This window comes from Euprymna scolopes, chromosome 19, assembly GCF_053919585.1.
Source record: "Euprymna scolopes isolate OS-2025 chromosome 19, ASM5391958v1, whole genome shotgun sequence".
Classification (NCBI taxonomy): domain Eukaryota; kingdom Metazoa; phylum Mollusca; class Cephalopoda; order Sepiida; family Sepiolidae; genus Euprymna; species Euprymna scolopes.
In genome coordinates, this window is record NC_136500.1 from 96,188,122 (window position 1) to 96,200,334 (window position 12,213).

The window sequence follows — 12,213 nt, forward strand, 5'->3', positions numbered from 1 at the left end:
GGATAATGACTTGAATAACTTTGAGACTGACTGGTTGTAAAGTGGGTGATCATTTTACATTAAATTAATACAGAAAAGTGATCCCCCACTTTATATCACAAAGTTACAAACATAAGTACAGCATGTAGTAAAAACAGATACTACACTTTAATCTTGGCCAAAAGGCCAAGAAAAGGGTATTTATTTGCTCCCCCACTGAGCAAATTAGGCACAAGGCCGATTTTTAATGTGAAGAGTGAAGGGAAAATGGGGACCAACTCCTCGGGGAGTAGGGGAGCTGGATAGTGACAATTGGTATGAAGGGTTGCCCCTACATTGACCAAGGTCTTATATGTGGGGTTGGTATTTATTTGCTCCCCCACCAAACAAATTAGGCACAAGGCCGATTTTTAATGTGAGGAGTGAAGGGGAAATGGGGACCAGCTCCCTGGGGAGTAGGGGAGCTGGATAGTGACAATTAGTATGAAGGGTTTCTCCCACATATGGTCTTTGCTTGCAGCATCTGCCGGAACAGATGGTATTTATTTGCTCCCCCACCGAGCAAATTAGGCACAAGGCTGATTTTTAAAGTGAGGAGTGAAGGGGAAATGGGGACCAACTCCCCGGCGAGTAGGGGAGCTGCATAGTGACAATTGGTATAAAGGGTTGCCCCTACATTGACCAAGGTCTTATCTGTGGGGTTTCCCCCACATAGGGTCTTTGCTTGCAGTATCTGCCGGAACAGATGGTATTTATTTGCTCCCCCACTGAGCAAATTAGGCACAAGGCCGATTTTTAATGTGAGGAGTGAAGGGAGGGGGAAGGGAAAAAGGGGACCAGCTCCCGAGAGGTGGGAAATGGGAGCTGGTTAATGGTCAGGCATGTGGGGTTGCCCCCACATCTGGTCTTTGCTAGTCAGAGCTAGTCATAGCTTGCAGCATCTGCCGGAACAGATGGTATTTATTTGCTCCCCCACCGAGCAAATTAGGCACAAGGCCAATTTTTAATGTGAGGAGTGAAGGGAGGGGGAAGGGAAAAAGGGGACCAGCTCCCGAGAGGTGGGAAATGGGAACTGGTTAAAGGTCAGGCATGTGGGGTTGCCCCCACATCTGGTCTTTGCTAGTCCTAGCTAGTCATAGCTTGCAGTATCTGCCGGAACAGATACTACACTTTGATCTTGTCCCGAAGGCCAAGAAATTTGTTTGCATCTGCCGGAACAGATACTACACTCTGATGGTGTTTATTTGCTCCCCCACTGAGCAAATTAGACACAAGGCCGTTTTTAATGTGAGGTAAAAACCAGCTCCCCTAAAAGTAGGCAAAAAGGGAGCACTCTGGTTACCAAAAATAATAATTGTCCCAGTATAGAGGGTTTCCCCTCCATTGACTGGTACAAATTATCTTAAGTGCAGCATCTGCCGGAACAGATACTACACTCTGATCTTGGCCAAAAGGTCAAGAAAAACTTTAAAAGCTAGGAACAGCATCTATTAAGAACAGACTTTTGATCTTAACCAAAAAGGCCAAGCACAAAAGTGTTACGAACAGACCGACCGACTTATAGAGTTGCTTGCACGCAACTAAAAACTGTTAATGACACAAGAACAACAGTTGTACATTTATAAAAAGAAAAGATTAAATTTTGTTCACATCAAATTTATAAAATAACCCCAATTTAATTTGTCATAAGTCGAAATTGAAGGGAATTTTACTAAAATTGTCTGGCTTGTGATGTCTACTTGTATAGTTAAATGCAATCTGATTAGTCAATCACAACTACTGTGATAAGCATTCAAGTTGTTTACTTAAAGCCATTTGTCATCTAAAAAAAATGCAAGCATAGGTTATTTTGCAGAATGCAATTTCAACATGTACATAAAGGCTAGTAGAGTAATTGAACTTAGATTGATGTAAGAATGAAAGTAATAACAAAAAAAAAAACAGGAGGAAATAAAATGAGAGAGAAAGATATGGCGGAAAAGAGGTTTATTACATTGTTTTGTTCTGACTGAGAAGATGAAAACTAAACATATTTCATATTTTACCGATGTTATAACTAAAGTTTCTTTATTTTTTACATATTGGCATTAATCAACTTTATTTCACAATAGTAATGATCATAAGCTGTAGCCCCTTAACTTCTATAGAAGAATTATGGCTCCAAGAAATCTTCCAGAATGCATTGGAAGAATTTTCTCCATGTAAACTGATATACATGGTTTAAAAGATATTGATGCTGATTTTAATTGTTATTGAAAACATTTTAAATAAATTTATATTTGTTGAATGTCTTCTCGTGCATCTTTTCTCCATGAAAATGGTCACAATTGTTAAGAAATGTGCAACAGATGTTGTATGTGGTCATACAGAATTACAAAAGTGCTGTCAGTTTTCATAAAAATTCAGTTTTGGTGCAGCTTCAGATAAAAATTTCAAGTCAGGATTGTTAATATATTTATTTTAATTTTTACAAATTTAGTCGTAAATCTGGTTACATAATGATTTTAATTAAAAATTGTGAGCATTACTTTTTTTTTTCTTTAAAGAAAATAAAATTTTATATTTAGTTTTATTTTATATCAAAGTTAAATAGTTCATGTGACCACAGTAAAAAAAATAGTTATAGAATGTAAACATTTTTCTTATATTTTAATTAAAAGTATTAATCGTTTTAAAGTTTTATTATAACCAATATTGATTTTCATTTTATTTAATTTAGTAATCTTTTATTTTTTTTATCTTGATGTAGGTATGTGTTCTACCATCCTATTTTTTAATTTTGATTTTTCGTAAATTCTTATTGGTTCTTTTGGAATGCACTTCAAATTTTATTTTTGCTATGCTGAATAAATACATGTAGCAAAAATTAAAAAAAAAAACTTGTTGCTTTAGCCCTAATCTTAGGTTGTGTCAGATAAGCTTGACTATAAAACTGTCTTTTTTTCTTATACAGATGAATGATGGTCCTCTGTGTCGATGTAGTCTTAAGGCTCGAAAAACAGGAATCAGGCACAATATTTTTCCTGGTGAAGAGGTTAGTAAGTTTTATGATTTGATTCATTTTAGATATATAGGATGGCCCAAATTAAATGTTGCCCATGAAACCGCTAATAAAATTCACATTACTAAATTTCAATCAATGTCTGACTCGTCCACTAAATTTCAGTCTGAAATATCCAACAATCTTGTGTTTTATCACTGTTCAATTATATGCTGCAAATGTACTCGTTTACCTTGGATATGTTTGAGTTTAGCTTTAATGGCCTTCTGCAGCTAAAGAATGTTTTTATTGATATTATGTTTCACATAACCTCATGTGAGTTAATGTCCAGTGAATATAAAGTCTACTCAGGATCACATCTCCTATCGATGGAACAAATAATAAAGTGTTCCCAAATATAATAAACTGAACAGCAATAAAACAAAGACTGTTGAACATTCATGAATGAAATTTGGTGGACAAGTTAGGCATAAACTGAAGTGTATCACATATGGTTGGATTACAGAGAGAATTGTGCATTTTGTAAACGATTGCATGGATGGAATTTTTTAGAGGGGGGCATCACTCTATACTAGTGAATTAATTCCATAAGCAACATTTTTCCAAGTAGAAAGTAAAAAGGAAAGAACTTTCGTTATAATTACGATTAAATTATCAATAAAATTAAGAGAATGAAATTATCAATAAAATTAAGACGATTGAATTATCGTTAAGATTAAGACGATTGAATTATCAATAAGATTAAGACGATTAAATTATCGATAAGATTAAGACGATTAAATTATCGATAAAATGAAGACGATTAAATTATTGATAAAATGAAGACGATTAAATTATTGATAAAATGAAGACGATTAAATTATTGATAAAATGAAGACGATTAAACTATCGATAAAATGAAGACGATGAAATTATCAATAAAATTAAGACGATGAAATTATCGATAAAATTAAGACGATGAAATTATCGATAAAATTAAGACGATGAAATTATCGATAAAATTAAGACGATGAAATTATCGATAAAATTAAGACGATTAAATTATCGATAAAATTAAGACGATTATTAACTTAGATGAAATTAAAGAAACTGTTTAAATGACATTTTTTGTTTCATTTGGTTTTACCATTTTACTTTTATTTGCATCTGGTATGGGAGGCCTAAAATTAAAAAACTTTGGAGAGTGTGGAGTCACCTCTGTAATACCATTGTTACTAGGTCACTCTTACCTGAAGTGGTAGTATCTGTCAGGGTTTTATCTATGGGTTCAATAAAAGCTATCTGCTGCATGACATGAAACTTCAGTTGGTGGTATAATACATTTAAATGATGGATAACTATTTAAAGCAATCACTAAGAATAAAAATATTTGGAATTCTTAAAAACTTGAAGCATGAACACTTTTATCAAAATGATTTGATGTGGCATTAAATTATCTAGTAATGGTTCATACACCATAAAACAAAATAAAAAAAATAACAATGCAAAGAAGTCAGCCTGAAGGCACAATACGTCATTGGAATGAATTGTTCACACTAATTTGGCCTTTCTATTTATCTACTTGTTTTTTTGTGTTATTTATTTTTTATAATTTAAATTTTTCTGTTTTAGCCAATTGAACCTTGCACAGAAGAAAGTAATAATGGAAACCGATTGTATCATTATCACATAACCATGTCACCTCCAACCAACTTCTTAGTAAGTATTAGGCATCCGTTTTGTATTTCTAACATTGGTTGACAAATATTTGTGATGAGTATTCTCCTTTTCATTAGCTTTTTTTTTCAATGTGTTCCCCAACTGTAGGATTTCTATATCTTGATGCCAGTTTCCACTTTTCCATATATATATATATATATATATATATATATATATATATATATATATATATATATATATATATATATGTATATACACACTAGCAAAAGTACCCGTCGTTGACTGGGTTCAAAAACAGTCTACAGAAAATGGACTCTGATTTCTGAAAGTATGATAGGTTATGAAAAGGAAGGGTTGTAAAGAGATACCTTCGAATTTGGGTGTATCAAAACCAAAGCAGAATATGATGAAAGTAAAAATAAAATAGATAAACCACATAATTTATTATATCATATCTGTTCACACTGAAACACTTATCACAATATTCTGTGGATCTATGTTAAAAAACCTTGTTAAACTTTGTGACATATTTCCATTCTATGGAGGTCAGGCGTGAACGAACACCCCCTAATTTTATTATACCATATTTCTTCAAACTGAAACATAATTATCAAAGTATACTTACGCAGATAGATATGAAAAGTCTTTATTAAAGTTTGTACCTATTTCTATTCTATGGAGGCCATGCACGGACGCAGACCCCACAATTTTATTATACCATCCCTATTTAAGTTAAAACATACTTATAAAAGTATTCTTATGTACATCTATATCAAAAACACTTGTAAACGTTTTTTTTTTAATTTTTAAATTTTTTATTTCCATACTTTGTGGACCAGACGCGAACGCAGACCCCACAATTTTAATGAACCAGCTCAAACATACCCATTCCTGTGTCTCGATACATCTTCTATCATTATATGTAATCAGTTTTTTAAAATAGTCAACCATATAGGAGCCTATTTGTGACCAGACACACACACACACACACACACACACACACATTCAGCTCAGTAGTCATCAACATAAAGTCCTGTTTCGTTGTATCACAACTTATAAGTGCCGCTAGACCAGCATCTCTCCCAAACTGAGGATTGAACCTAGAACCATCGCGTTGATAGTTAGCAGTTCTACTGATCGACCCACGGGAGAGGTGCCTGTAAATACCCTCGCCAAATGTCTATTTTAAACAAACATCTGTCCATCACTTTTATAGTGCTCAAACCGCTTATATATATATATGTGTGTGTGTGTGTATATATAAAATAAAAGATGGTCACACTTTTAGAAGACACTTATTTTGAATAAAATTTAAATGAGAAATTTGAAAACTTTGAAATAATGATAAAATCATTTTTATTTCCTTTTTTGATATTGTAAGTCACTAAAGATAGCTTTATCAAGGTAAGAAGTTTGGTCTGTGATTTTTTTTTTCTTTTCTTCATTTTGATGTTATGGACGAGGTGATGCCTCGGAGTAGAAGAGAAGAGAAATATACTTGTGGTTCTACATGTGTTTTGCTCCAGTTTTGAGAGGGAAATTTAAAGTAAAAGATAGTCACACACTTCATATCTACGAAATCATAAACCAAATGATCAAACAATGGGATTACTTCAACCGGAGAAAATGACATTTTTTTGGGGGACACAGGATGAAATTATTATAATTGTAATAGGTAAAAGTAGTTTACTTGAAGCATTGTTTTAATGTGTATATAAGAAGGAATTTATGTTTATAGAAGACAAAACAATGCAAACGTGTGATGGATGGATTTAAACTGGTACACCTTAAGATATAATGGTGGAACAAGCTATACAGTTTCACTTTTATAGATCCAATTCATGTGTATATGTGTCACCATACATAGATACATGTTTTTTTTTTATACAGTATTTTTCATGTAGGATGTTCTTGTATATAATTATTTATACTGAGTTTTAGCAACCCTCTCGGTAAGTAGAAGTAGTTAGTAGGACTTAATATAATTTATGTATAATCTCCGAATCATTTTTTTGTTTTTTCATTCTTTTTACATCTTTCCCTTCAATTTGACTATTTGAACCATTATCAACACCTTACTTTTAGCTCTGATGGATAATGAGTAAAAGTTGGTCGATTGCTTTTATTTTGTTTTACTAGCAAGATACATGTTTCGGCGCTGCCCAGGAAAGTATATTTAATCAAGAAATTCTGGGCTCGAACATTGAACTCCAGGAATGATCCTATATTTTTTTTCTTGGTCGTTTAGAATAGTTGCTAATTTTTTTTTTTTCAAGAAATTTTAGGCTCCACCATTTCACTATGGAATTGATTCTATATTTTATTATAGGAAAAAAGAAAACATGAAAAATAGGATTAGGAAGCAAAGTATGGGTATTGTTATATAAGTTAATAAAAAAAGTCAACTTGTTAGGTTAAAGTTATGTGAAATTAATCTGTAAATTCTAAAATAATTGCATGTTTATTTTTCTTCCCCACTTAAAATCTCCATTTTCTTTGGTTTTTTCTTTTCCTAATCAAGAAATTCTCCGCCCCAAATGTACAACTTATTTTCTAACAAAGACCATCTGATATTGATATCAGATGGTCTTTCTGGACTTGAATTTTAATGTGACGTAAAACAATAATTAGTAGAAAAGTGAAAGATTCTGACTTTTCTTGATCAAAATTTATTTCTATCTGAACTAAGATGATCAAGACAAGAAATGGATGCTTTAAAACTTTTATCCTCAGTTAATTTTTCATTTAATTTCAAGTTGTCTTGTATGAATACTTGCTTCATTGAAATAAACTAATAATACAAATACATTTAGAATTTTTTTTAATCTAAAATCTCTTTATTTTTCAGAGTAAAAATCCCACAATTATAGAACACGATAACCATGAATACATCTTTGAAGGATTCTCTCTTTTATCTCATTATCAACTTGAGAATGTAAGTTTTTCATTTTATGTATTAGTTGTACCTACCATGGCATAGTCTGCTATTCATTAATGCCATTTTAGTTTGAATTTTTAAATTTAAAAAATATCTGTAAGTCACAAAGAAATGAAAAGGAAAGCTCAAAATTTAAGGGAGTTCACTTAGTAATGTGACTGGTGTGTTCTTTAATCTCCCCAGTTTGTCCACTTTGTTTGCAAAATCAGCTAGTCAAATTTCTGTAGTCACAGTGGTAATGTGGCTGTTAAAGTTTCTATCTTCTCTTTTCTCTGTCATTGCAAATGTGTTTTTATTGTGTTTACTAACCTTTCTAGTAAACATTACAAAAGAAAAACAGCACAAATTACTTTGGTTTGGACAATCACTATCGGATTTTTTTTTTTGTAGTTTACATTTATAAACAGAAAACAATCTTGCATTCTACTTATTTTTAACCTTACATGAAAATTTACCCTACTAACCTATCTTTATACATCTGCGTCAAAATAATATTGCAACTTATATTTTTACTTTTAAGATAAAATAGGATTTATCTCTCATATATTTTTTTTATTCAAAATTGACTCCATTGTAATAATCTTTATTATCAGAATAATTATTTTTCTGAAAGAAACTAAACTGAATTGCACTTTTATCGTCAAAAGAACATTCTTAAAGAATAAATAGAAAGATGTTAGTCAGAATCAAATATTGATTTGTTAGATTTATTCAATTTATTTTTTTTTTTTTAGATCCAACTTGGAAAATCTGACTAAATAACTTATATGAAGTGTGTGTGTAGGAACATTAATAATACTATTCTGAACTGATTTTTGGATTTCAACAATTTCTAAACAAGATTATTCAGTTGTAATTTCCACTGAATTACATGGAGGTGAACAGCAATTTGTTGGTTTGTAAGAAAATATGCGTCTAGATTGAAATGAATTATATTTTTCCTCGTAACAAGAATAACAATAGAAAAATCGTAACATGTGCTATTCAGTAAATTGAAATAACAATCATTTGTACCATGATGGGAAAAATTCAGTTTTGTATATTCTTGTACACTCAAAACCCATACGCAAATTTACCACTTGAGATGAACAGCAAAGCAGATAACAATCTTGTTTAGTATTCTCCAAACTGGATTAATACATTCCCCTCATATCAAAGCTAGCACACCATAAGTAAATATATTTCTGACATTATGTTCAACTTGAAACCTACACCATGATTTAATATAAATTATTATAAAGTGAGATGATTACCGTGATTTAATTTTAATTATTATATAGTAGGATGATTACCATGATTTAATTTTAATTATTATATAGTGAAATGATTATCATGATTTAATTTTAATTAATATATAGTAGGATGATTACTGTGATTTAATTTTAATTATTATATAGTGAGATGGTTTCCATGCTTTAATTTTAATTACTATATAGTAGGATGATTACCGTGATTTAATTTTAATTATATAGTGAGATGGTTTCCATGCTTTAATTTTAATTATTATATAGTGAGATGGTTTCCATGCTTTAATTTTAATTATTATATAGTAGGATGATTACCGTGATTTAATTTTAATTATTATATAGTGAGATGGTTTCCATGCTTTAATTTTAATTACTATATAGTAGGATGATTACCGTGATTTAATTTTAATTATAATATAGTGAGATGGTTTCCATGCTTTAATTTTAATTATTATATAGTAGGATGATTACCGTGATTTAATTTTAATTATTATATAGTGAGATGGTTTCCATGCTTTAATTTTAATTACTATATAGTAGGATGATTACCGTGATTTAATTTTAATTATAATATAGTGAGATAATTACCATGATTTAATTTTAATTATTATATAGTAGGATGATTGCCATGATTTAATTTTAATTATTATATAGTAGGATGATTACCATGATTTAATTTTAATTAATATATAGTAGGATGATTGCCATGATTTAATTTTAATTATTATATAGTAGGATAATTACCATGATTTAATTTTAATTATTATATAGTAGGATGATTACCATGCTTTAATTTTAATTATTATATAGTAGGATGATTACCATGATTTAATTTTAATTATTATATAGTAGGATTATTACCGTGATTTAATTTTAATTAAGATATAGTAGGATTATTACCGTGATTTAATTTTAATTATTATATAGTAGGATGATTACCATGCTTTAATTTAAATTATTATATAGTAGGATGATTGCCATGATTTAATTTTAATTAATATATAGTAGGATGATTACCATGATTTAATTTTAATTAATATATAGTGAGATGATTGCCATGATTTAATTTTAATTAATATATAGTAGGATGATTACCATGATTTAATTTTAATTAATATATAGTAGGATGATTACCATGATTTAATTTTAATTAATATATAGTAGGATGATTACCATGATTTAATTTTAATTAATATATAGTGAGATGATTACCATGATTTAATTTTAATTAATATATAGTAGGATGATTACCATGATTTAATTTTAATTATTATATAGTGAGATGGTTTCCATGCTTTAATTTTAATTATTATATAGTAGGATGATTACCATGATTTAATTTTAATTATTATATAGTGAGATGGTTTCCATGCTTTAATTTTAATTATTATATAGTAGGATGATTACCATGATTTAATTTTAATTATTATATAGTGAGATGATTACCATGATTTAATTTTAATTATTATAAAGTGAGATGATTACCGTGATTAAATATGAATTATTATAAAGTGAGATGATTACCGTGATTTAATTTTAATTATTATATAGTGAGATGATTAACATGATTTAATATAAATCATTATAAAGTGAGATGATTACCATGATTTAATTTTAATTATTATATAGAGATGATTACCATGCTTTAATTTTAATTATTATATAGTGAAATGATTACCATGATTTAATTTTAATTATTATATAGTGAGATGATTACCATGATTTAATTTTAATTATTATATAGAGATGATTACCATGCTTTAATTTTAATTATTATATAGTGAAATGATTACCATGATTTAATTTTAATTATTATATAGTAGGATGATTAGCATGATTTAATTTTAATTATTATATAGTAGGATGATTACCATGATTTAATTTTAATTCTTATATAGTAGGATGATTACCATGATTTAATTTTAATTATTATATAGTAGGATGATTACCATGATTTAATTTTAATTATTATATAGTGAGATAATTACCATGATTTAATTTTAATTATTATATAGTGAGATAATTACCATGATTTAATTTTAATTCTTATATAGTAGGATGATTACCATGATTTAATTTTAATTATTATATAGTAGGATGATTACCATGATTTAATTTAAATTATTATATAGTAGGATTATTACCTTGATTTAATTTTAATTATTATATAGTGAGATGGTTTCCATGCTTTAATTTTAATTATTATATAGTGAGATAATTACCATGATTTTATTTTAATTATTATATTGTGAGATAATTACCATGATTTAATTTTAATTATTATATAGTGAGATAATTACCATGATTTAATTTTAATTCTTATATAGTAGGATGATTACCATGATTTAATTTTAATTATTATATAGTAGGATGATTACCATGATTTAATTTTAATTATTATATAGTAGGATGATTACCATGATTTAATTTTAATTAATATATAGTAGGATGATTACCATGATTTTATTTTAATTATTATATAGTGAGATAATTACCATGATTTAATTTTAATTATTATATAGTGAGATGATTACCATGATTTAATTTTAATTATTATATAGTGAGATGATTACCATGCTTTAATTTTAATTATTATATAGTGAAATGATTACCATGCTTTAATTTTAATTATTATATAGTGAGATGATTACCATGATTTAATTTTAATTATTATATAGTGAGATGATTACCATGCTTTAATTTTAATTATTATATAGTGAGATGATTACCATGCTTTAATTTTAATTATTATATAGTAGGATGATTACCGTGATTTAATTTTAATTATTATATAGTAGGATGATTACCATGATTTAATTTTAATTATTATATAGTAGGATGATTACCATGATTTAATTTTAATTATTATATAGTAGGATGATTACCATGATTTAATTTTAATTATTATATAGTAGGATGATTACCATGATTTAATTTTAATTATTATATAGTAGGATGATTACCATGATTTAATTTTAATTATTATATAGTAGGATGATTACCATGATTTAATTTTAATTATTATATAGTAGGATGATTACCATGATTTAATTTTAATTATTATATAGTAGGATGATTACCATGATTTAATTTTAATTATTATATAGTAGGATGATTACCATGATTTAATTTTAATTATTATATAGTAGGATGATTACCATGATTTAATTTTAATTATTATATAGTAGGATGATTACCATGCTTTAATTTAAATTATTATATAGTAGGATAATTACCATGATTTAATTTTAATTCTTATATAGTGAAATGATTACCATGATTTAATTTTAATTACTATATAGTAGGATGATTACCATGATTTAATTTTAATTATTATATAGTAGGATGATTACCATGATTTAATTTTAATTAATATATAGTGAGATGAT

General features: G+C 28.2%; 1 protein-coding gene and 1 pseudogene across 3 annotated transcripts in view; one reads left to right on the forward strand and one right to left on the reverse strand.

The window, feature by feature from the left end:
• Positions 1–12,213, forward strand: part of LOC145239851 (ribonuclease 3-like) — a 92,165-nt gene that overhangs the window by 13,449 nt on the left and 66,503 nt on the right. For all 3 annotated transcript variants that reach the window (XM_080103409.1, XM_080103407.1, XM_080103408.1), the window contains exons 7-9: positions 2,933–3,013; positions 4,592–4,678; positions 7,488–7,574. In XM_080103409.1, the coding sequence (XP_079959535.1) occupies positions 2,933–3,013; positions 4,592–4,678; positions 7,488–7,574 (255 nt within the window). The remainder of the gene's footprint in view (positions 1–2,932; positions 3,014–4,591; positions 4,679–7,487; positions 7,575–12,213) is intronic.
• On the reverse strand, positions 41–178 carry LOC145240585 (U2 spliceosomal RNA; annotated as a pseudogene).